The sequence below is a fragment of the Rattus norvegicus genome, chromosome 10 (genome assembly GCF_021556685.1).
Source record: "Rattus norvegicus strain SHRSP/BbbUtx chromosome 10, alternate assembly SHRSP_T2T, whole genome shotgun sequence".
NCBI lineage: Eukaryota > Metazoa > Chordata > Mammalia > Rodentia > Muridae > Rattus > Rattus norvegicus.
This window is the reverse complement of record NC_141543.1, coordinates 89,957,178-89,982,925: the sequence shown is the minus strand read 5'-3', so window position 1 is coordinate 89,982,925 and position 25,748 is coordinate 89,957,178. Positions and strand designations below refer to the sequence as shown.

Below are 25,748 nucleotides of genomic sequence, written 5' to 3'. Positions count from 1 at the left end.
AATAAGTAACTTTAAGGATTGCACAGAAGAGAAGTCAGGTATAGTAACACTTGTAGTCCTAGCTCAAGAGGCTGAAGAGGGTAGCAACATACAGGGCTGTCTGGGTTTAATGTAGCCACCACACTGTTTAAAAATAGTAAGGGGATGAGAATCTAACTCAGTGGTAACATAGCTGAATGGTAGGGTATAGGCAGCCAGAGCCCCTAAATTCAATCTTTAAGAGACAAATCCAAGAGAGAGCTAGGTAGCATCGATGAAATTGTCTTGGTGTGGAGTGAGCTAGTTTTCCTTTTCTGGATGCAAATCGGTTACCTTTACTCCAATTCACTTTCCTTAGACTTCATGGTGTTGGGTCACGGGCACAGCACCTCTCTGCATTGAATGGACCGTTCCTAAATGGCCTCCTTAACAACACTGTAAGTAATTCTCTCTATGTGAGCTCAGTCCGACTGGTCAAGCTAACAGGTTTCTAAAATAATATCTCTTGTTCAGCATTAAGAACACATTGAATGGAGAGAGAGTCCCAGAAGATGGTTTTAGAAGGAGGAGGAGAAGGTAAGCAGCAAAAATTAGTCCAGGGCCCAGCATGGTGGACCATGCTTTTAATCCCAGCACTGGAGAGGCATACGTGTCTCTGAGGACAGCCAGGTCTACGTATGGAGTTCCAGGACAGCTGGGACTATATAGAGAGAACCTGTCTCAAAAAAATAAGTTAATAAAATTAAAGATAGTGGTATGGGAATCTTGAACCTGGTTTGAGGTCTCTCTTCTCTCAACACCATGATTCACAGCTTATGTGGGAAAATTAAAACAGGGGGGAAAAATCCTTTACTAGAAGTAAAGTTGGCTGAGGAACGGGAGCTATAGTTAAGCAGTGGATTATGGGTAGTGTTCACAGAAAGGAAGGGCTACACAGTGTGGAGAAGAAGGGTTGAATTTGGTACAAGCCTATTCCAATCCCAACACTGGAGAAGTTAAACTAGGAAGCGTGGGGGCAGAGAGGGTGCAAAGAAGGCTCAGTAATTAAGAGCATTGGTTGCTCTTCCAGAGGACGAGTCCCAGCACCCACATGGTGGCTAATGACCATCTGTAACTCCAGTTCCAGGGTACCCAATGCCTTCTTCTGGCCTCCGCGGCTACCACTGGCAATCTCTCTATCCCTCTCCCCCCCCCCTCTGTTTAGCCCCTAATAAACAAACAAATTGTCGTTCTAAGGTCACAGAACTCTAGCCCAAGAGCTACAAGTAGGTGCCCAGAGCACCTACTTTTAAAGAAAGAGTCCCAAATCGAGCAAGTGAGAAGACTGAAAACGCTGGCTGGGCCACTTGCTCTCCTATAAGTCAGCAACTGTCAACGCTCCGGTTACCAGGTGCTATTTCCAGTGAGCAGGGTTTGGGATGAAGAAAAGGGAGGGGCAGAGACGTCTAGGCAAAGGGAGACCCAGTGAGCTCCTCCCTGCCAGCCCAGCTGCAGTTCTTGCTTTTAGCCACTCGGGGGCGCCCAAGCTCAACTAGAGTAAGGGGGACCGAGCACAAGCAACCTAAAGTAGCTAGCTGCTAGAGGACAGCTTAGAACGTCAGGGATGACCCTGAATGGAGAGTTGACGCAAGGGCCCTCTGCTCTGAGGCTGCCGACTCTGAGCCGCTGAAAGGCATTCCCACCTCATCTCCGCAAAAAGGGACTCGTGTCACTGGAGACACACTCTCTACCTTCTCCGAACTTCCTCCCCCCCACCTCCACACTATGGTCGCTTCTTCCTTGACTAGTTTCCTTCCCTTCCCCCATCCTCCTGTGGGAACCAACCCGCAGCTGGTCAGAAGGTTGAGGAATGCTCTGCCTCGGCTAGGTGCCAAGCTGTGGACTTCCTGGGCTGTGGGGTGGGGCTTGGCAAGGCGAAGTCCTTTGGACACAGAGCCACCCAGTCTTGTAGAGCCTGCCCTTCCCCCACCCCACCCCACCTCTCTCGCTGCTAAGTAAAAGGCTCTGAAGTCTCTCTTTGTGACCACAATCTAATTTCCTTCCCCCACCTCAATAGGATTTCCTAGCCCGGGTAAAAACATCTACAATCTGGGGGCGGGTGCACTGTGGCTCATAGCGGTAGGCGAGGTACCTATTTCGGGACCTGCCTTCCCTGCCCCAGGAACGCGTTGCTGGAAGGAGGGATTCAGTTGTCAGGGTCTCGCGCCAGCAGTTATTAATGGCAATTCATCCTCTCAAGTTTCTTCTCGGAACCTTGGGTCTAAAGTCCCTATATAGTTTAACACAGGAGTAAGCCGATTTCTGAGTACCTGACCTTGACTTGGCCTTCGTTTCCCTGAAATAAATAAGCTGAAATCTGAACTCACACGTCCAGATCAAGAGCAAGGAAATCTTTGCAGCCCAATGTAGCCGACTGAGATGCGTTTAGCAAGAATGAGGAGCCGGCAAAAAAGCCACTTTATCATGGAGGGCGTCCAAGCCTGACAAGGACTTCTCTGTCCTACTGAAGGGGCTAGCCGTTCCAAAATGCTTTTGCATTTGTGGGAGGAGAATCTTCTGATAATGCAGTTCGGTGGCGCCCCCTGCCTCACAGCTCCCCGGTGCCACTTTTGCAGCCAGTCTGCCTGACGTCATCATCTATAGACCTGTGCCAGATTCCCAAGTTCCTCTCTGGAAACTTCAGCCCCCACACCCTGAGCCTAGGGGAGAGCCAATGTAGGTCACTGCAGCTGAGCCTGCAGGGCTGTCTGCTCCTTGGGCAGAGAGCCTTTCAGGCCCAGAGGAAGTCTTGCAGAGAAGCAAAAGGAAGAGCTCAGTGAGATTCAGACAAAAATATATATCTTGGAAAATAAAGCAGAGCCGGGGGCGTGGGGGTGGCGCACGCTTTCAATCCCAGAGTTTGGGCGGCAGAAGCAGGTGGATCTCTGAGATCGAGGCCAGCCTGGTCTGCAGAGCAAGTTTCAGGGCAGCCAAAGTGGCATAGAGAAACCCTGTCTCACCCCCTCCCTGCTAAAACGAACTGAAGAAGGAAGGAAAGCAGGGAGAAAGCCGGAGGCAAGTGGTCAGAGCCGAGGCTGTAACAGGAGCTGGAGTCTGCAGAGCTAGCCATGCTTGGGGGAGAGCCAGAGGAGGCTTGGGCACGCTCCGGTTCTTGGCTACCCTCTTCTTGCTTTCCTTGCCTATGTAAGGCGACTCTGGTGCCTGTCCTCTATTCTTCAGTCACTTGGTAGGCTCAGCTCTCAATCCTCAGGAGCCTCTGGGATTTATCTTAGAGACCCTCTACTTCCTCTGGCCACAGTGTCGGGGTCTTGGAGGGAACCTGGAGTGGACTGCCTCTGCCCCCACCCTGTCCTATTGAAAACCCTTTCCTGCTTGTTATCTGCTAAACTCATTTTACCCAGGGAACTTCCAACCCTCTTATCCCTTTCCTTCCCTTCTTCCTACGCTTACCCTGGAGATCTAAGTAATAGGAGTGTGGGTAAATATAAACTCATTATTCTAGTTTCACACAGGGGAATCAAGGGCCCATGGCTTTATCCAGCTTTGAGTCCCCAGGCGAAGGGGAAGATGAAGGAGAAGGAAAAAGAGGAGGAGGAAAAGGAGGAGGCAGCAGCAGCAGCAGCAAGGGCTAGAGAGAGATGGCTCAGCAGTTATGAGCACTGGCTGCTCTTCCAGAGGTTCAGTTCCCGCCCATCTCTAATGCCTACAACCATCTGTAACTCCAGTTCTAAGAGGGCCAATGCTTTTCTGTCCTCTACAGACACCAGCCATGCACAAATACGTAGGTAGACACGCAGGCAAAACACTCATAGACATAAATAGGATAATAAAAACAAATACTTCTAGTCTCAAAAAAAAATATTTATTAGTCACAGTCCTGGTAGGTTTTTGGGGGAAGTGGGGGGTGTTCATTTGCTTTTTCGTTTGTGTTTGTTTGTTTTGGGGACAGGGTCCCACTGTGTGGAGCAAGCTGGCCTCAAATTCAGAGATCCACCGACCTCCGGCCTTCAGGGCTGAGTGCAGGGATTAAAGATGTGTCCTATGGTGTCTGCCACCTCATCTGGTCTTAGTGCTGAGACTTGAACCCACAACTTTGTCTATACTCAGGGGCATCTTCAGTCCCCAAATTTTAAGCCTGTTTTAACTGGAAACAAGGGTGTGGGGGAGGGGAAGTGGTGGAAGGATCTAGTCCTCTCTGCTTCCTTCTTCCCCTGAGAGTACAGTCAACTCCCGAGAAGGTGTACGGGTAGTATATCCTGCTACTGCTTGGTGCCCATTTGCCTTCATTAGCAGAATCCTGGCGCCCAGGAGGCACTCTGATAAATGGGTTTTGCACAGAGTCAAACTAAATCTGACTATGCTTTCTGACTGAACTGAGACGTTGTCCCACATTGGAGAAAGGTTAAAAAATTATCCCCAGATCACAGCTGGATCTCCTGGAGAGAACAAGGACCTCGAGCTGTGTTTCCCTTCCATTCTTTCCCATGACCCCTCTGGTGGGCGTCCTAAACCAGATTCCTGAGCTGTCCCCAGTTTGAGTCAGTGAGGCTCAGGTAAGCCTAAGAATTGGCATTTCTCACAGGGTCCCAGGTAAAGCGGACATGAATCTCCTTTACTGATCTGAGAATCATCGCCTCAGTGAATCCCAGCTCCTAACCTCAATGTTCACACAGAAGACCTGCTTGGTTTCAATTTTATACAGGAGGAAGGAAGAGGGGAGAATTCCGAGCATCCTAAATTTGTCCGCCACACAAGACAAGGGTAAGCAGGTCAATCTCGGACTGGTTATCTGTGCTCTCTTTATTTAGTTCCTTGACTCCATCCTTATTGAAAGTCACTTCCCCCCAAACATGTTTTGCTACAGCGAGGGAGCACTAGGAATTTCCTGTGGCTAGGCAGCCCAGTGCCGGCAGGGGTGGAGGCAGAGCTAGGCAATCCAGTCCTTCCCTTGGCTCGGGCAGGGCCACGTGCCCCACCCCCTCGCTTGCACATGTCTCCGCCGCCACCGCCGCAACAGCCGGGCTGTTTATGAGCGAGTTGTTGTGGTAGAAATGGAGCAGGCTGCACATGCCCGGGCCATGTGACCCGGGCAGCCCGCGTGAGCTTCAAGACAGCACAAACACACTCGGCCCTGTCCTCCAGTGGCCGGAGGAACAGGCGGGAAGGAAGGGGGAAGAAGGGAAAGGCCACTGGGCCGTCTTGTTATCTGCTGCCCTGTTTTCTGCTTATGTCCTTTTTGTCTCTTTGCTGAGACGCTGATAGCACAGTCAACAGCAAGTAAGCCTGGTTTCTCCAGGATGCTCACTCCCCAAACAGCTCTTTGGCATTTGCACCCACCCAGAGCCCAAATCCCCCAAATAACAAAGGGTCTCTCCAGGTCAGGAACACAGTATATCTCACCCCAGTCTCCTTAAGATGTATCGTCCCATAGTCTCCAAGCTGAGACCTGGCTTTTCCTGGAGCCTGGGCTCCCCCCAACCAGGCTTCCCTTATCCCCTCTTTCTAGGAAGGACGATGTCACACATTAGTGCAGCTAGTGCCCACTCCAAGATTAGAACAAGGAGAATTCAGCGATTTACGAGCCGGGGACAGGAAGCTAAGAATGTGTTTGCAGCGGGGGGTCTGTGGGTCCGGTGGATCGGACGGGGAAGTCCCTTTGGTGGTGAGGAGGAGCTGGAGACCTAGAAAGGCTGTCACACCCGACTTCTGAAGAACAAGCAACGGGGGTAAAAGACAAGTTTAGCTTTCATCCCTCACTAAAACGCCCCCCCCCCCGCTTACGGCTCACAGGGACTGGGACCCCAGAGCCCCTACTTCCAGCCCACAGCTCCTGCCCCCTTGCCCACTGGTGACCTTGTTTCTGCACTGCAGTGCTAAGACTGCAGGAGTCAGGCGGACAGTAGGTTAGCAGGAACAAGCAAATGAAATGAGAGCGACCCACATTTCCTCACACACCGAAAAACTTTGCAGCTTCTGCATTGCAGAGCCGGTGCTTTTTATTTATTTAGTTATTTATTTATTTTTTCAAATCTCTCCACTGGGCCCCTACACACGTCTGCATTTTTGCAACCCGCACAGATTTTTTTTCCCCCTCCAGGGTGCAAACTGTGCATTCTAATGAGCCAAAGCTCCTTCCTGCCGCATTGAAAATTTCATCAAATCCTGTCCCCTCCCCCCACTTAGAAGAGTGGGAAGGATCCTAAATTTGTGAAGTAGCATCTTCTCCCTCCTTCCCCTGACTCCCTTCCCCTCATCATACTGCAGACCTTCCAACCAACAGCTGCAACCAAGGGAGGAGGACCAGGAACGTGAGCCTTATTCCTTCCTTCCTTCCACACAAGCTGAGCTAGCCAGGCAGGGGTTGCTTTCTTTTTTTTGTTTTTTTATTTCCACCACCACCACCCTCCCCCCGCAGCCCACTACACCCTCCTTTCCCTCCGCATCCCAGCCAGTGTTTATGTAAGCCTCCCAGAAGCTACACATGGCCCCCAGTGCTTGCCCAGGCCCCAGTTTCTCCAAAGTCCATCCTTCTCACGAGGACTGTCATGAGCTTCTGGCTTCCCTAAGCAGCTGCACAGAGATCTGCCCAAAGAAGAGGAGACGCTGGATCCGGAGAGGGTTTGAGGTGCAGCTTAGAATGGAGATGAGAAAGGCACAGAGACACCCTGCCTCCTCATGCATATACACACCACAGGCTTCTCTGCACCTTAATCCACAGGATAGGCACGCAGCAGGGGCTTAGAAGACAGTATCACCAGTGGGCTACAGGAATAGTATAGCAGGACAGGAGACATCAGTATGACATGCTAGATACTACGGTCTCCCTAGGTCTCCCTAGCTAGAAAGACGGACTCTTTACCAGATAAAGGGTCAGCCGGTGTTTATCTTACACTGCCAAGGACACTCTATGCCACTTACAGGATCCTGTGATGTGACTTAGATTCTGGGCTCAGAAGAGGTGACCCTCCTCTGAGTTCCCAGAGCATTAAGGTATCGTTGATCCTGGATGGTGGCTTTAAAGGTACACATTTCTCAGGCAGGTAAATGGGAGAGCCAGATCATCTTTCCTTTAGGGTCACGTCACAACTTCTGTCTTAAATGTCCAGCTCATTCATTCATTTACGTATTTATTTATTAGAACAGGGTCTCGCCGACTGGCTTAGAACTCACCATGCAGACCAGGATGGGCTAGAACTCACACAACCCCACCGACCTCTATCTCCCAAGCTAGGAACAAAGAACGGTCATCAAAAAACGGGCTCAACCCAGTTTTAACACATCCCTGGAAGGAAGCACCAAGGGGCTCTGAGGCCCCTGGCCTATCAGCCCTTGTCCCAATTCATCACCAGCTGTGGACCCCATAATTAGAGGACTTGATAGAAAAAGAACTCTGATGACTGCTTGGGTCCCACACCTCTGGAGCAGCCCCCGAGAAAATTTTGGTTTTTGTTTTTAATCGCTCGTTGGTTTGGTCATTGCATCCTACTCTGGGCCCTTCCTTCTCTGTACAATCAGATGATGGGAACGTAGGATGGCCAAAGGGTTTAAGGGAAGAGGAAATGCTGGAGTTAGAGGAGCGGTTCTGGGAAGCCAAGGCTCTTGCGTGGGAGGGAGCAAAAGCTTCTCTTTTGGTGCCACACCTTCCTTAAGGCACCATCACTGTTTGGGATGTATCTCTTCCAGCACCCGTTCTCCCTGGGAAGGGAGATCTTGCTAGCTGAATTTCTTCTTCGATCCTGGCCCTGAAACCCCAGCACTACCTTGCTTACTGACAGTGACACAGTGGCTGTTCCAACTGAGGCTGGGGAGCTTCACACTTCCAATGACCTCCATTAACTCTGTCCTTCTTTGGTAGTGTTCTGTAAATACAGTTTGAAGACAAATCTCCTTATGTCTCAGTTTCCTGATCTCCAGTATACAAGAATGTGACCTACTACCCTGCGAAGCTATGAAAACCAAAGGAGATCATGTTCATCAGGCTCTCAGCCCAGGGCATGGCATACAGTTGGTCCTTAATATGAAATTTACTGTCTGATTTTTCCTGGAAAGAACTGTGATTGGGTAAAGGTGGAGAAACGCATCCATTGAACCCAGCCAGTCCTGGCTCTTGCCTTATCCTCTCTTTTCTCAACTCAGACTTTGTCTCTCCTATCTTGAGGTCCTCCCCGCCAACAGGGAGATTTTGGGTAGGATAGGGAAAACCAGCTAGCCTTTTAGAAACCAGGAGAATGATCCAGAAAGGCAGGAAATGAGCCTCTCTCATAGGTAAGTGGCTGCTTTCCTGATTCAGGGGCATCCCCAGGTTTCTATCCCAGGTTTGCATCACCTGGGCCAACAGGTTTTTACCCTGGGCACTGAGGCCTTGGTGAGAAAGGAGGGGGATGGGAAGGCACCTACTGAAGCCTGACCTATTTTCATTTGGGACCCACCCTCAGTCACTCAGTCAAACAGTCTGCCCAAGATTTAGGCCACTGGAGATCTGCACAGGGTGTTGTCCTGTTCCCCAGAACCACCTCCTGTCAAGGAGAATAGATCTTGGATCACATACCCACCCGGCCATGTACACTCAGTGCACAAACTCACGTGTAAAGGTGATGCTTATACTCATGATCACAAGCTTCTGGCCCCTCAGTAGTATGCAGAGGACCTCTAGCCAGAGCTTAAAAGTCTTGATCTTTCCTTTTTCTATTTTTCTTTAAAGTTTTTTATTTTTTATGATTTATTTATTTATTATGTATAAGTACACTGTTGCTCTCTTCAGACACACCAGAAGGAGACATTGGATCCCATTACAGATGGTTGTGAGCCACCATGTGGTTGCTGGGATTTGAACTCAGGACCTCTGGAAGAGCAGTCAGTGCTCTTAACCGCTGAGCCATCTCTCCACCTTGTTTTTCTGTCTCTGATGTCTTTTCCAGTTCAAAGGATCCTGGGAAAACTAAGGACAAAGTTGAAAATGCAAACACACAGAGGATTCAACAAAGCCTCTAAATAGTGAGATTTCTCCTCAGGATCCCAGACTTTTCAAAGAAACCAAGTGGAAGAACTCACAATATGGATTGGATCCAGGGCTGGGCTTAATTGAGTGCCAGTCATTAAGTCTAATCTCTTGGGGGCTAAGGCTGGCTTTACATATATGCGTGCATGTATGTGTGTGTGTGTGTATCTGTGTGTCTGTGTGTGTGTGTATCTGTGTGTCTGTGTGTGTGTATCTGTGTATGTGTCTGTGTGTGTCTATGTGTATATCTGTGTGTGTATGTGTGTATGTGTCTACATGTGTGTGTATGTATATATGTGTGTCTGTGTGTGTATCTGTGTATGTGTGTGTGTGTTTGTATGTATGTGTGTATGTGTCTATGTGTGTCTCCCTCTGAGTTTGTGTGTGTACATGTGTTAAGCTAGAATGTCTGACTAGTGGGAGGGGAAGGTTGTTGTTGTGTGGTTGTTTTTACAGAGATTTTTGACTAATTGATTGATTGACTGAGACAAGTTTCATGCTCTCACCAAGAATTGGTGGCCTGGCACTCTAAGTAGCCCAGGCTCACTCTGAACTCACAGTAATTCTCCTGCCTCAACTTCTAGACTTCTTGGACTATAGGCATAGTCAGCCACCATCCTACTGGCTATCAGGTATGCTCAACTACCTCTGTTGTCTTGTTTTATTTTTTAGTTAACTAAATTTTTTATGTGTGTGGGTATTTTGCCCCCTGCATGTATGTATGTCCCTGGTGCCCATAGAGGCCAGAAAACGGTACCAGATTCTTGGGAGCTGGTGTTACAAGATGGTTGTGAGCTGCCATGTGGGCCTTGGGTATTGATCCTCTGCAAGAGCAACAGTTGCTCTCAACTGCTGAACCATCTCCCTACGCTTGTCTTCAGCCAAGGTTCAAGTCAATGAGAAGCCACACATCTAGTTACCACCCCCCAAACCCTGGCTCCCTGGTTCCTTTGCTCTTCTTCCAGAAGCTCCTGATAGAGAAAGGAATACAGCTTACAGTTTAGAATTTTCTAGAGCCAAGGAAAAGCCCTACCTTTCATTTTGTTCCCTGGAACACAACAAAAAAGAAAGAGCATGGGAAGTGGGCTTATACTGCTATACCTGCTACAGAAGGAGTCTCTAAAGACACTTTGACTTGGTGTATGGTTAACACATCTGTAACCCCAGTGCTTGGGAGGCAGAAAGCAGAAAGATTAAAACTGCAAGGCCAGCCAATAGAAGTAGACCCTGTCTCAAAAATAAAATAAGATTTAAAAAAAACAAAAACAAAAACAAAAAACCACTCTTTGTCAGGGAGAAAAGGAGGAGCCCTGTATTAAGTGGAGAGGAAACAGGGATCTGATGTAACCGCCCCAAAGGCCTCTCCTTCCTTTCCTCCCAGCCTCAGCTTTCATACCTCACACAGACTACAAAACAACCTTGCTTCTTGCCAAGAGCAGGGTCAGGCCGAATGAATTTCGACTCTGGTTCTCTCTTCTCCCTGGCTGTGAACTCCAGGAGGGAGTCTTGATCTCTGGCCCTCCCCTGATATGAAAACATGCTGAGCAAGAGGATGTGGGCAGGACCACCACAGTTGCAAACAGAGCTGAGGGCCTTCGGGGGACCCAGAGCAACTAAAGGAAGCAGGGGAGTGAACTATGTTGGAGGCAATGCTGGGACTAGGCGTGGGTGGGGGTTGGGGGATAGACCATCTTGACAGCACCAAGGGACTGATTTTGAATTTTGAGAAGTCCTTACGGATACCTGGGTGGGGGTCCCCAGGCTCTGAGCCAATCAAAAAGGTCTCAAAGAGCAAGCAGCCTGGGACAGAGCAGTTCACCTTCCAAATCTCCCTCCACACAGTGAGCTAGGAGGAGGGAGAGGGAGTGGAGGCTGACTTCAAAACCAAGTTTTCCTGAAAAGCCTCTGGCCTTGCTTGTCCTAGCTCCTCCCAGTTCCTCCCACGGTGTTCTGCAGCAACTTCCTAGCTTTGGACCCACAGGGCAGCCAGAAAAAAAAGCTTGCTTCCTCTCTCTTCCAAGCCTGTTAGGTGTGAGGGAACAGAGTCAAAGTTTAACCTTCAGAGGGTCAGTGGTTAAGCCTGCTACTCGGTCAAGATCATTGATTGACCTTAACTTTCAGCCTTCTTTTCCCTTGGTGCTTCTCGCTCCAGCTTTGAGGTGAGGGTCTCATGTTGTTTAAGTTTCAAATCCCTGGGCTCAGAGTGGTCCTCCTGGCTCAGTTGTTCCAAGTAGCCAGGGTCCTGTATGCTTTTCTCTGCTTCCTAGGTAGCTGCCCTGCTTCCCAGGATTCCAGTGTTTCTTTGGAGCTTCCTAAGAGCAAGTAGAGAAGTAGAGAAAGGCCTGGGGGGAAGGGAGGGAAGAGACAGGCAGGTGGCCGAGGCTCACTTGACTCCTTGAAGATAATTCCATGGCTTTTTTTAAAAAACATTTTTTAAAGATTTATTCATGTTTTTTTTCTTTTTTCTTTTTTTTTTTTTTCAGAGCTGGGGACCGAACCCAGGGCCTTGCGCTTGCTAGGCAAGCGCTCTACCACTGAGCTAAATCCCCAACCCCAAGATTTATTTATGTTATGTGAGTATATTGTCACTGTCTTCAGACACACCAAAAGAAGGCATCGGATCCCATTACAGATGGTTGTGAGTCACCTGTGATTGCTGGGAATTGAACTCAGGACCTCTAGGAAGAGTACTCACTGCTCTTAACCACTGAACCATCTCTCCAGCCCTCCACCTCTCTTTACAACCCAAGCCCTAGAGAACAGACCTCTCCCCCCAGACCTTAGTGTTTGACTCCTAAGAAAACGGCTATTCTGAAAGAGAAGGAACATATTCCATCTGCTCATCTATCCGTTGTCTCTGTTCCTAAGAAATAACCAGTGGATGCTTAACCTAGGGTCAGTCCCTTTCCTTCTTCGGTAAGAGGAGGGAAGATCCTCACCCCTCCTTGCTTAGTAGGGTCTTCCTATGCAGCTCAAGCCAGCATGGCATTCATGGCAGTCCTCCTGCCTCAGCTTCTCAAGTACAGTGATTGTGGGCATGAGGCACCACGTCCTGCCAATGGGAGGGGCTATTTAAAGGATCCTCATGTCCTCTCTAATCTGTGGACTTCTGCTATCATGAAGTCCTGCAGGGAGCAGACCCCCTCTCTACATTAGAACCTCAAAGCACTTTCCCTCTGTTCTCCTTTATAGTTCCCAGACAAAGGGAAATGACTCACCCCAAAGTCACTTGAGTGGGCAGTGTGGTGTCATATAAGCAAACAAGGAGTCCCTAGGGATATCCCTGTGCTATGCCAGTCCTACCCGCGGGGGGGAGGTGGGGTGAGGTGGGGTTGGGGTGTAGAAGGGAAAGGGGTTCACACTGCTTGTCGCCCACCTGGTCACCATAACAAAAACCTGCTTATTTAAGTTCTTTACTTAAGGGAAATCTCCCTCCCCAGCTTGTCTTTCTCTCCCTTGTCACCAATAACCTCAGGGTGAGGTCAGTTCTGCAATCACGTGAAGCTCTCACGTTTGCTAGGTTTGCAGAAAGGGCCTTTTAGCTTTGATCTTCCACAGAGCAGTAAAGTTTGCCAGGCCCTCCCCAGGAATTCACATGCCCTTGCCATACAAGGCTTTCCAAACACGCCACCCTGACTCTTCAGAAAACCCCACCCCGGTCCACTTTCAGCTCCTCCCCGCTGCCAGCAAGCACTTTTGCAAAGCCGAAAGGGGGAATGTGCACACTCCGCCTACATTGTCAGTAGACTACAAATCCCAACAATCTTGGCGGTGCGCAGACGCATAGAGCTCAACGTGCCCGCTGCTGGAAAAGTGTGTCACTGGGGCACGAGGCGCTCCCTGGAATCACATGGTACCTGCTCCAGTGCCGCGTGCGGCCCGGGAACCCTGGGCTGCTGGCGCCTGCGCAGAGCCCTCTGTCCCAGGGAAAGGCTCGGGCAAAAGGCGGTTGAGATTGGCAGAGTGAAATATTACTGCTGAGGAAACGTAGCAGGGCACACGTCTCTCTTTGCGTCTGGGTGCTTCATTTCTCCATCACCTACTTACTTCCTGGTTGCAGCTTCTCTCCCTTTGGGACTTTTGCACCCGGAGCTCCAGATTCACTACCCTGCTTCGCTGCGGAGCCTTCAGGAGTGGCATCCGGTGCACTGCAGAGACCCGACTCTCCTTGCTACCTTATAGCCAGAACTGCTGCAGGCTGATTCTTCACACACACTCTATCTGCTCTTCCCATGCAAATCAGATCTCGGTTGCCTCAGCATCCTACCCTTCTGGAGGGCTGCAGTATAGCCACCCCAAGACCTTACTGCTCGGTGCCTAGAATCCTGATTGTGAACTGCGGGCTTCACTCGTCTCTCTCAGCCATTGCCCACGGGGCGAGAGAGGGCACCACAACCTCCACTTTGTGTCAAGGTCCAGTTTGAATGACCGCTTTCAGCTGGTGAAGACATGACGACCCTAGACTCCAACAACAACACAGGTACTGAGATTCTTATCTTTGCTCTGTCACTGTCTCCATTTCCATCCATGGCTTATGAAGAGGAACTTTGTAAGGGATTGGGGATTCCCTCTGGCCGGTGTTTGTTATGTACTGAGATGAAAGTCAGATAAGATCTCTAGAGAGGGTTGTTCTGGCCGGGACTAATGTACCTATAACGCATCACCACCACCCCTCTGAGTTCCCCGGAATCCGAGGGCAGATGAAATGGAGGGTGGATACCAGTGGCGAGTGGAAGAGTTCAGGGAGACTCAGCGTTTTGAAGTAACCTTCGGAAACGTCCCCATTTGCCCACTCCTTGCAGCTGAAGTATGCCTGTCTCTTTTCTCTTTCCTCTAGTTCTAGCCTACTTCCAGGGAGTCTGGGAAGCAGCGGGGGTATCCGGGCTGGTGGGTTTGAGTGAATGGGTCACACCTCGCTGGGGAATCCTCAGCGGCAGTGGGGAGCTCCGTTTGAGGAGTCGGGTGCTTGGGACTCATCTCCAGGCAGGGCACCCACAGCGACTTAGCCCGGGAAGGGCTCACATGGCTGCAGAGCCGGGCCCACGTGCTGCATTTGTTTTCATTCAGTAGAAGCCGTGGCCGCCATCCCATTGGTCATTGCCTCCCGGCCTCGTTACATAATGAGCTCCGCCCCTTAAGTTGCCCGAGCAACGCGTGTTGCCTTCTCTCCTCCCCCCAGTTGTTCCAGCCCAGCTTGGTTTTAGGGACAGCCTTCGACCTAGGGTGCCTGGGAGGGGCGGGGCGAGGGCGGGGTTTTGTTTGCGACAGGAGGGAACCGGAGAAGGCGGTGCTTCGAGTTCCGGGGTTCCTCGTTGGGGTGCCACGTGCGAGGGGCACACGTGGAGCGGGGACGTGAGGCCAGCTGAGGGCCAGCCTCCCGCCCCGCCCTTCGCCGCCTAGATCTGGGTGAAGCTGGGCTGACTCACCGCCCCCCGCCTGGCTTCTTTTCCTCTCAGACTGCCTGGCCCTCTTACCCTCTATGACCGAGACTTGAGTAAGATGGGGGCACCCCTGTCTTGTTTGGCCTCAAGTTTATGCGTCCCAGCGAAACCTCACACCAGATCATTCTTATCCCCTTTATGCTAATCGTACCTACATCAATTTTCTGCATCCAGACCCAGCTTTCCCACGTTCATGCCCAAAGTTTTACTGTTCCCCAGGTATCTCTTCTCCCCCCAAATACGAACACCTTAGAATCAAAGTTGACACCATACTACTTTGCATCACTCTGGGGTTTTTTTTGTCCCCACACAAAAAGGAAAACTGAGACCAAGAGAGTTGATTTCCTCTATGTCGGAAAGCCAATTGGTAGCAATACAGGTCTAGATTTAGAAGTAGGGTCTTTTGAGCAGTGCCCCTCACTTCAAGTTGGAAGACTTTTTGAGTGACTTTCTCATGCCCTCTTTCAGGATAAACTAGGTCAAGTTCATTTAAGTCCACATAAATAACCCATCCTCCAACCCCGCCGTGAAACCGTAGCCGAGTAGCCGTTCTGCAACTATTTTACAGGCAGGGTTCACCCTGACCAACCTTGAGCTATTTTAAGGTTGCCCTGCCTAGTTTAGTGTGTGTCAGTGGGTGAGCAAGACATGTGCTTCTGTAGGCTCGGTGGCATGGCATGTGTCAGCTCCCACACGTGTCTGGGGATCCTCCCCTTTCTCCACTCCACCCATGGTAGGCCAAGCTAAGTGCTTGGCAGAGGTGTGGCAGACAAGTCGCCCTTCTCTTCTGTGAATACCGCGGGAGCAGAATCACCTGACCAGCAATGGAACCAGAGGAGCAGAGTTGCTGAGTGGCTACAGGGCTAAAGTTATCACCCGGCTGAGACCTGAAAGGGGAATTTCCTAAATCTCCAGGCTGGACAGTTTGTTTCTCCCTCTCACCTCCTATAACTCATCTGAGTCTTATCTCCATATCACATTTCTAAGTCTCTTGTACTCAGAGTCATTGTGACTCTTGGGAGGCCAGAGCCAGGCTGAACAGAGTCCTTCCCTGCAGTACTCTATGAGAATATGTCTTTGGGTTTGAAAGAAAGGTGACTGTCTTAACATTTCTACGCCTCTCTTTTCTTTACTCTAGGCTAGCTACCCTTCACGCTGCAGGGTCCGTCACTGGATAGGTCTTGGTGTAGAACTAGTGGCTAGTATTTTTTTTTAACTTACGAATGGCTGTCAGCTGCCTATCTCCTCCCTAAGTAACTAAGTCCCCAGCTGCTGTTGATACCCCCCAGCCCCCAGAAAGCAGCTAGGCCATGGGTTCTTCCCATGTATGAGATGCCCACTGGAGTTACAGCCCCCACCCAAACCAGAACCTGAGTGTATTGTGCAAAGAAATGCCCCTGAGTGGTTTTTTTTTGGGGGGGGGGGACTTGGTTATCATAAGCAGTGTGTGATGGAGAGTTTCTTCTAATGACTAGGTTGACCGACAGTGCTACATTTAGTTTATGTGGGAGAATTGCATATCATTCCAAGGTTAGGCGGTCTTAGCAGTGATTTGGTGATGGTTATGTGGCGTCCTTGAACGACAGACACAATGCTTGATACCCTCCCCTCGTGCTCTCTTCCTAGGTGGTGTTATCACCTACATTGGCTCCAGCGGATCCTCCCCCAGCCGGACCAGCCCAGAGTCCCTCTATAGTGACAGCTCCAATGGCAGCTTCCAGTCCCTGACTCAAGGTTGTCCCACATACTTCCCACCATCACCTACTGGCTCCCTCACCCAGGACCCTGCCCGCTCATTTGGCACTGTGCCACCCAGCCTCAGTGATGATAGCTCCCCTTCTTCTGCTTCATCATCATCATCATCTTCCTCCTCCTTCTATAATGGGAGCCCCCCCGGAAGTCTACAAGTGGCCATGGAAGACAGCAGCCGAGTGTCCCCCAGCAAGGGCACCAGCAACATTACCAGTGAGTAAATGCCCAACCGATGCAGAAGAAAGGGAAGTGAACCAGGACTCAGTCGTTAGTTGGTTTCTATCTGACAGTTACTCTTGGGGGTCTATGTTCTGGTCTTTGGGATTTCTCTTAAGAGTTGTATTAGCTCCTAGCCAGTCCCAGTTGAGTCGCCTAGACATGAGAGCCCCCTGGCTTTCCCCTCCTAGAACCTTCAGCCTCTGGAGAGAGTCCGTGTCTCAGGCTTCTCTGCTTACCCTCTGCCTGTCTCTTCCCACAGAGCTTAACGGCATGGTGCTACTGTGTAAAGTGTGTGGGGACGTGGCCTCAGGCTTCCACTATGGCGTGCATGCCTGCGAGGGCTGCAAGGTGAGGCCGGTTGAGGTCGAGGACCTGGGTAGGCGATACACAGGCTCCTCCGCTTTGACGAAGATGTTCACACTAGCCGTCCCTGTCTTCCAGGGCTTTTTCCGCCGGAGCATCCAGCAGAACATCCAGTACAAGCGGTGTTTGAAAAACGAGAACTGCTCCATTGTCCGTATCAATCGCAACCGCTGCCAGCAGTGTCGCTTCAAGAAGTGTCTCTCCGTTGGCATGTCTAGAGACGGTAAGGCCCGTGTCCCACGTCTCCTCCTCGCCCCGGTTCCTTCCACCCAGCTTCCGCCTTCACCCCTCCATTTAAGACGAGCCTTAAGCTGAGACCCAGGGCACTGAGACTCATGGTACTGTGAAGGATGCCCAGGTGTTAACCTTGTGTGTGGCCTCGCTGGTTTCAGTTTTTTAGGTGGAACCCCAGGCTTTCAGGGGCTTGCCCTTTCAGGAGGAAGGAAGGAAGGGAGGCATGTGAGTACGTCAGAACTTCCTGACACTGTTCTCACCCTCTCGCAGCTGTGCGTTTTGGACGTATCCCCAAGAGAGAGAAGCAACGAATGCTTGCTGAGATGCAGAACGCCATGAACTTGGCCAACAACCAACTGAGCAGCCTGTGCCCTCTAGAGACCTCACCTGCCCCGCACCCCACCTCAGGCTCCGTGGGCCCCTCACCACCTCCTGCACCAGCCCCGACACCTTTGGTGGGCTTCTCTCAGTTCCCACAACAGCTGACACCACCCAGATCCCCGAGTCCTGAGCCCACCGTGGAGGATGTGATATCCCAGGTGGCCAGGGCCCATCGAGAAATCTTCACCTATGCCCATGACAAATTAGGCACCTCACCTGGCAACTTCAATGCCAATCATGCATCAGGTAGCCCTCCGGCTACCACTCCACAGTGCTGGGAGAGTCAGGGATGCCCGTCTACCCCCAACGACAACAACCTTTTGGCGGCTCAGCGTCATAATGAAGCACTGAATGGTCTACGCCAGGGCCCCTCCTCCTACCCTCCTACCTGGCCTTCTGGCCCTGCCCACCACAGCTGCCACCAGCCTAACAGCAATGGGCATCGCCTGTGCCCCACCCACGTATACTCGGCCCCAGAAGGCAAGGCACCTGCCAACGGTCTACGGCAAGGCAACACCAAGAATGTTCTGCTGGTGAGGGCATGGAGCCAGTGTGGAGAGAGGGAGGGGGCCTGGAAGACTGGGCCTAGAGAAAGACAGCCAGTGTTCCTGGACGCTGAGGGTGGGGATACCTTCTGCCCAGGAAAGGACATTCTACCCCGGAGTCTGGGTTTTGCCTGAGAACCCTTAATCACCAGTTGGCGCCTGATTACTGTTTAAGGGAGAGGCCCATTCTCAAGGGCCATAGCTCCTAGCCCAGACAGTACTTGGAGCCAGTCCCACTGGGGAGCCCACCTGGCTAACACACCCCCTCCTTACTCCTCCCTAGGCATGTCCCATGAACATGTATCCCCATGGACGTAGTGGCCGGACTGTGCAGGAGATCTGGGAAGACTTCTCTATGAGCTTCACACCCGCTGTGCGGGAGGTGGTAGAATTTGCCAAACACATCCCCGGCTTCCGTGACCTTTCTCAGCACGACCAGGTGACCCTGCTTAAGGCTGGCACCTTTGAGGTGAGCGGTACATTATGATCTCTGCTCTCAACTATGAGAAGGCTCCAGGAGAATAGTGTGACTAGGGTGGGAAGGGGTTGCCAGAGTCTTTGGCACTGTATTAGCTCTCTGACCTAAGAGGTGGATCTCTTAGCACCACCACCACCACCACCACCACCACCACCACCTCAGGGTTTGTGGGACTTCTATCTCCTAAGCTGGTGTCCCCCAAACCCACTGCATCCGAGTAACCTAAGACACACTCTCCCCTCCTCTAAGACAGGAGCGTGTGATCCTTGGTTAAATACGGTCCAGAAGTAGCGGGTACTCCCACCGGCATCCCTCAATGACCATTCAGAGACTGACCCACCCTTACTGGCAGTCTAAGGAAACGCCCCTCAAAGTTGCCAGCAGGCTCTAGGGGGCGGGGTCATTTGGCAAAACGCCCCTCCCACCTCGCTCAAAATGACTGTGCTCGCTTCAGGTGCTGATGGTGCGCTTTGCGTCATTGTTCAACGTGAAGGACCAGACAGTCATGTTCCTGAGCCGCACAACCTACAGCCTGCAGGAGCTCGGTGCCATGGGCATGGGTGACCTGCTCAATGCCATGTTTGACTTCAGCGAGAAGCTCAACTCTCTGGCGCTTACTGAGGAGGAGCTGGGCCTTTTCACGGCAGTGGTACTTGTCTCTGCAGGTAAGCCAAGCTCTCACCTGACCCTGGAGGAGGCACACGCAGTTCAATTCAACATACCTTTTATGGAGTTCCTACTCTATGCCAGGCCCGGCACTGGGCACTGGGCTACAGACATGATTCAGACACAGTCTAGCTTGGGAAACAGACTCATGCCCGACTAATTATAAAACAGCGAGAAGTGTCACAGAAGAAGCATGAACCACGTAAGCACAGACAACTATTTCTGCCTGGGAGAGCTGGGGAAGGAGGTGACACTTGAGTGGGGCCTCAAAGGGACAAGGTATTGCCAGGCATAGAGAGGGGGAAGGGCATCCCAGGCAGAGGGAACTACAGAACAAATAACAAGGGAGCTTGGCCACGTGTGGCGTGCTCAGGGGTAGGAGGGTGGTCTTGAGTGGGAGGCGGCCAGCCTGTGGCCTTGCTCCCAGCATGTGGGCGTGCCCAGCTCTAGGGCAGAGGCCCTGGAGAAGGAGTAGCATGCTCCTTCTCCTTCCCCATCGCCCTCCAAGGGGCCTCAGGGAGAGGCTGCCTTGCCTGCCAGGTCCTCGCAGACCTCCGTGTCCTCGTCAGAGGAAGAGGAGCTCAGGGAGCTTGCCTCACTGCTGTCGTCTTCCCCACAGACCGCTCGGGAATGGAGAATTCCGCTTCGGTGGAGCAGCTCCAGGAGACGCTGCTGCGGGCTCTTCGGGCTCTGGTGCTGAAGAACCGGCCCTCGGAGACTTCCCGCTTCACCAAACTGCTGCTCAAGCTGCCGGACCTGCGGACCCTGAACAACATGCATTCCGAGAAGCTGCTGTCCTTCCGGGTGGACGCCCAGTGACCCGCCCGGCCGGCCTTCTGCCGCTGCCCCCTTGTACAGAATCGAACTCTGCACTTCTCTCTCCTTTACGAGACGAAAAGGAAAAGCAAACCAGAATCTTATTTATATTGTTATAAAATATTCCAAGATGAGCCTCTGGCCCCCTGAGCCTTCTTGTAAATAACTCTTCCCCCCCACCCCCATGCTCCCTTCCTCCCGTATTTAAACCACTCTTGCTCTCCCACCCTCCTCTGGCCCCTCGATTTGTTCTGTTCCTGTCTCAAATCCAATAGTTCACAGCTGAGCTGGCTTCTGTGATGTGCTCTCGTTTGGGGAATGGGGGGGGACTACTGCCAAGGCTGGGGGTTGGGGGGCACCTCTCCATCTGGTCAGCTTGTGGGGTGGGTACTCTGCCAGCAGATGGGAGAATATGGGGAAACAGCACGCAAGTCTAGGGGGGGTGCCCGGGGGTTATTTTCATCATATATTTATTACATAAATATATAGTAAAATAGACGAGCAACAATTACCATAAAAATATCTTTCTTTAAAATCCTGACCCAAAACACAACGGGGTGAAAAATCGCACATTAACAGACATACTGATTGTCAACTGTGGGGCAGGAGTAGGAGCCCCTCAAGTCACCCCTACCGGTCCCACCCATCTCTGGGGAAAAGGGACCTGTCTACCTCCTTCCCTGTTTCTAGCCACAACCCCCTCCCCCCACCCCAGCACCAGCTTCTCATACATTCAGTAGCGCCTCTGGGTAGTGTCCCCCTCCTCCACCCAGGAGTTCCTAGGGCAGGAAGTAATCTTCCCCCTTATGGACGGTGTCTGTGTCACACGCCCTGCCCTCTCCCAGCCCTGTAGACCCACCACCCGGGGAAGGGGTAGGGGCTCCTCCCCCACCCTCCCCAAGTCTGAGCAGGGAGGAGGCTGGATGAGGTATGTGTGTTATAAGTGATGGGGGTGGGGGGGAATACTGAGATGGAGAGGCAGTGGTAGGGCAGGGTAGTGGTCATGGCTCTGGCACCCCCTTGTCCTGGCCTGGCCCCCCCCAACCTTCTCCCAGCAACCCATCCCTCCCATCAATACTGCACCTGCTGCCCCACCCGGCCTGCCCTAGTGCCCCGGGCCAACATTGGGGGAAGGCATGCTAAGCACCCATGCCAAGGCCATCCCCCCATTAGCACCAATGGCCCCCAGGAGAGGGCCCTGTCCCCCACTTCCACGGCAGGGACTGGGACAGCTGCCTCTCTAGAGCAGGTGCGTGGCACTCCTGAGTCTCTCTGGCTCCGCCCACAACATGTATTCACTCATACATTCACACGTAGGAACACACACATACACTCCACATCACTGAGGGGAAGGGGAAGGGCTGGGGGCAAAGGGCTCACAGCTCATATGATTGGGGGAGAAGGGAATTCCCAAGTGCCTGTAAGAGGCCATGCCCATGGCTGAGAATGGGAACGGAGGGGCGGAGTAGTCAGGGGAAGGAGGGAGACAGCAGGCAGGTTAGGAACTCCACTGAGCCCCCGGGTAGGGGAGGGAAGTATGAGAGTATCATCCGTGGGACTGGAGGAATACAGAAATCAGTACCCCGGGAGAGAGAAGGAAGATAGAGACAAAGATAGCACAGGTGGCCCAGGGGCCCCAAGGGGTGGGGCAGGCACATGCACAGGTGACAGGAGATTCTCCTCCAGGCCCTCTGCCCGGTTTGGAACACCTGAACAGTGGCAGAGGACGCTGCCCTGGGAACAGCAAAGCATTGCCCTCCATGTGGTGTGGTGTGGTGTGGTGTGGTGTGTGTGTGTGTGTGTGTGTGTGTGTGTGTGTGTGTGTGTAGGGGCTGTGGCAGGCTGAGGGTCAGAGTGGGGTGGCAGGTTCCCCACCGCTTAAGACATTTTTGCCCCAATAGTGCAAAGCGCGGGAAGCCCTGGCACCCCTCCCCTGCCCCCGCCCCACTCCCCATGGCTTCGGGGGGGCGTCTATGTCCACCCATCCATCCCTGCCGACTACGAAGCCCTGAGCCCAGGGCCACTGGTCTGCTCTGCTCCTCTTTCTCCCTTCCCTTCCACTATGGGAGGGGCGCCTCCTCCCTCCCTCCCTCCCTCCCTCCCTCCCTCCCTCCCTCCCTCCCTCCCTCCCTCTCTCTTTCTCTCTCTTTCTGCAGAGGAGTGGGCTGTTAGCCAAGGGAAGGGGGGGAGGGGGCAGCTCACCCAAGTGCAGACCACAGAGCACTCCTCACCAGAGAGTGGGAGGTGGCTCAAGCCAAAGTCCCTGAATTAGAAAAGAAGAGGGGAAAGGGTTCCCAGGGGCAGAGGGGTGGCTGGCCTAAAGAGCTTCAGAGAGTGGGAGGAGAGCCAACTGCCTCCTCCCCTGGGCCCCAGCTAAGTGCCACTGATAGAAACATCCCCACTGCATGCCAACCTGCCCTAGGTCTGGGCTAGTGCATCAGTGGGAGTCAGTAAGGAGAGCAAAGGGAGCCCCAAAGACAGACAGGAAACAGGAGTCCCACAAGGGTGGAGGTTCTGGAGACACACATGTCCACCCCACCCCACCCCCCACAGCAGCATCTGGATTGTAGCGAATACTGCAGGCTATGAAGAAGGAAGGAGCCCGGGCCACAGTTTTTCCTGTGTGGGTGCCAAGGTATAGGAAGAGGGGGACAGGAGGCCCCTCGGGCTGGGCACTTGAAAGGGGAGCTGTGTGGGCAACAGGGCAGGCTGGTGAGGGGCCAGCTGGCATCCAGCGTGAGAGGTAGATGGAACTCAGCGGGCACAAGTGGCAGAGAGCAGAAGTACTGGGGTGCAGTGCCAAAGGGGCACGAGGGTGGGGGCAAGGCGAGGGGGGGTGCTGGGACCCTGTTGTGTCCTCTCACAGCTCTGAGCAGCAGCCCTACCTGTGTAGGTCTGCCGGGGGCATTTCTCTCTGGGGGTTGGAAGGGCAGCTCTCAAAGTGCATGGGTGTGGGGAAGGGTGGGGGTGGGGAGGATCCTTCCCCTTGGGCCAGCCTCAGCTAATAACTTAATATCATCTCTCTCGCTCTCGCTCTCTCTCTCTCTCTCTCTAACGCTCTTTTTTTGTCTTTTTGTTTTTGTTTTTGTTTTTTTCTGTCTAGTTTTTCTTCATTTATAGTCTCCCCTCTCTCTTGGTTTCCAAAGTGCAGTTAGGATGACTACCATTTTTAGCCTCCAGGGGAGGAGCTAAGCCAAGCCAAGCTGTCCTTTGCACCCAGGACCCAGGTATTTGGGGAAGTAGAGACCTGTGGCCTGAAGGGAAATCTAGGCCAAGGAACTTGGCAGGGCTCTCCTGTGTGTGTGTAGGGGTGAGTAAGGGCACCTGCCCCTATTCCTCATTCCTCCTGACCCTACAGTCAAGATGGCTTGTCCCTCTCAGTCTTTCTTCCCTTCCCCTACTTTCTTAGAGGTTGGGGTCCCAGAGACTCTAGAACTTGGGTCCCAGCCTCCCACACGGCCTTTCATAGCAAGTTCATTTGTCGCCCTGTCCAAGGGCTGGAGGTTCTGAGGGGGCTGGGCGGTGCAGGGGTGTATGGGAGCTGTATCTATCCAAGGACGGGAGGAAGGAGAGAAGAGATGGGGGTTCTCCCTCAGCCCCCAGCTTTGTCCCTTCTCTCCAAGCTCCTCCCCACCAGCTCCGCACACCCTCTGGCCGCCTGAGGCTTTAGACTTCCTGATCCTCAAAGACCTCCAGGAAGAGTGGGGGGAAGAGTTCGGTGGGGCACTCGACTTTCATGTGGAGGAAGCGGCTGGCGTGGCAGGCCCCGATCATGCGGAGGTCAGTCACCTTCATCAGCAGCTTGGGCCAGAAGTGCGGAATGTTGTGTTTGCGGTGGTTGACGTAGTGCTCAAACGCCAGCAGGTAGGCCTCCTGACTCTTCTCGATCTTGTCCACACACAGCAGGCCAGAGCGGTCTGCAGGGGGGGGAAAGGCGTGAGGTGTGAGCACTAGAGGGTCTAGGACAGCCAGAGGAGAAAACATGGGGGGGGGGGGCAAGCATGAATGAACGCTGAGTCAGAGAGGCTGGGAGGGATCAAGGGAAGAAAATAGCACTGAGGGGCGAGGGTAGTAGCAACCACTTAGCAGGAAGAGGTGACTGCAGCTCAGGGAGGGACACTGAGGGCTGGACTGGGCGTGTGAAGCAGTCCATAAGGAAGACAGGGAAATGGAGAGAGGGCAGAGAGGAGAGGGCAGAGAAAGGGTTGGAAGCAATAAGTAAGTCTGGAGACCCAACATGAGGGCAAAGAAAATATAATGGGGCACAGGCTAGCAGGGCAGAGGTCTCCGTTACAGAGCGGGAGCCTGGGAGGAAAGGGATGAGACAGGACCTATGCAAAATTAGAGAGAGGCAAGCAAGAGCCCTGAGAACTTCTGGCACCGCTCGGCCACAGCAAGATACCTGTTGACATTAACAGCACAGCCTGCAGCAGAGCCACTTCCGTATCATCCAGGTTAAAGGCAGAGAGTGACTTGCCCAGTTCAAAGATGGCGTCGGAGACTACACCCAAGCCACCATTCTTGAGCTGCTCCCGCTTAACCGCCATCTCCCCACTCAGGGTCAGGGTGTCGCTCTCAGGGTCATAGCGGACAGCTGCCCGCAGGGACATGATCTCCATGCAGCAGCCCTTCAGGAGGATGATCTGGTCTTCACAAGGCAGCTATGGAACAGCGGGACCACAGACCAGACCACCATGTCAGTACATCCTCCCCGAGGCCCCACAATCTCCCCCACCTTGTGCTGGGCTATGCCTACCCATGCACTATTGCACTTAAACCTTTAAACCTCACAGCTATGTCTAAGGGTGTGGCCCCATCATCCTCCCAGTCCTCTTCAGAAACTGGAGTACAGAGCTTATAGGTAACTTGGCCGAGGTCCCACAGCTCGTACTCGTAAAGGCAGCCTGTTTCTACTTAGTGCTGTGCAGAACGAGGAGATGAGTCACACTGCCTGGAGGTAAAATGGTCACTCTAGGAGTGAGTGAGTGTGTGTGTGTGTGTGTGTGTGTGTGTGTGTGTGTGTGTGTGCTGAATATCTTGGTCTACAAGGATCACTCCCTGTCCAGAGAACATCAGAGGAATACCCAGTGAGGCTCTGTGACCTGGGAAGTGGCCCTAGGTTCCCTCTAGCAAGTCCCTCTTTCCATCTGCCACTCACCTCGGAGAACATGGGCAGTTTTTTGGCAAAGTCCACCACGCGGGTGATGGCCGGGGTGATGATCTTGGTAAACTCGCTGAAGGCCTCTAGGTCTACCTTGTCTCCGTCCGGCATGGAGACAATAGGTGACTGGCCAATGTCATCCGGCTAGAGGGGGAGAGGAGGGTCAGCTGGGGCTGCAGACCCCTTTTAACCGCTCACAGAGACTCCCTCCCCACCAGGGGGAGCTCCAAGGCAGCTTGGGGGGGAAAAAGTCCCAGTGGAGCCTGCAGTACAGCTCTGTCTCTGCCCCAAGGCTTCAACTTTGGGGGCAGAGGATAGACCGGAGCCAGCGTTTCAAACTTACTCGTGTTGATAATGGTGTGGACGGTTGGTTAGTAAATTATAATAAAAACGCAGCCACAGTAAGGGTAAGCATGGCACCAAGTTGTAGGTCGCCTGCTCTACAAAGCTCCTGCCAATCCTTGCCACAAATCTACACGGAAATCAGAATCACCAGCACTTTGACACGCAGCTAAGTGGTACGGCCAGAGTCATACAACTAGTCCTTTGCAAACACATCTGCTTGGTGTTGGGTAGCTTATGAGTGCATTCCCCACCCCTTAGCATCCTCTACCAGAGAACCAAGAACCCATTGGTCCATCTTCCAAACCAATCATTCACTTGGCCGTCAGCTTTGTGAGCACTGAGCACAACACCTGGAGCCCTGCAGGTGGCC

At 52.5% G+C, this 25,748-nt stretch overlaps 2 protein-coding genes across 4 annotated transcripts in view; one reads left to right on the top strand and one right to left on the bottom strand.

Moving 5' to 3' along the window:
• Positions 1-12,943: 12,943 nt before the first annotated feature.
• Positions 12,944-20,158, top strand: Nr1d1 (nuclear receptor subfamily 1, group D, member 1). Of its 2 annotated transcripts, none has more exons than NM_001113422.2 (8): positions 12,944-13,457; positions 16,045-16,383; positions 16,649-16,737; positions 16,831-16,975; positions 17,257-17,900; positions 18,196-18,381; positions 18,845-19,055; positions 19,676-20,158. In NM_001113422.2, exons 1-8 carry the CDS (start codon positions 13,427-13,429, stop codon positions 19,873-19,875), a joined length of 1,845 nt encoding a protein of 614 aa, NP_001106893.2. In that variant the 5' UTR covers positions 12,944-13,426; the 3' UTR covers positions 19,876-20,158. The 2 variants fall into 2 exon arrangements, with proteins under 2 accessions (NP_001106893.2, NP_665718.2); NM_145775.3 differs by lacking the exon at positions 12,944-13,457 and adding an exon at positions 15,302-15,512.
• Thra (thyroid hormone receptor alpha) overlaps positions 19,098-25,748 on the bottom strand; it is a 27,527-nt gene continuing 20,876 nt past the window's right edge. The window contains 4 exon segments of one of the 2 annotated variants that reach the window (NM_031134.2): positions 19,098-19,938; positions 23,662-23,789; positions 24,275-24,533; positions 25,031-25,177. In NM_031134.2, coding sequence (NP_112396.2) covers positions 19,570-19,938; positions 23,662-23,789; positions 24,275-24,533; positions 25,031-25,177 — 903 coding nt within the window. In that variant the 3' untranslated portion in view covers positions 19,098-19,569. 2 annotated transcript variants of the gene reach the window in all.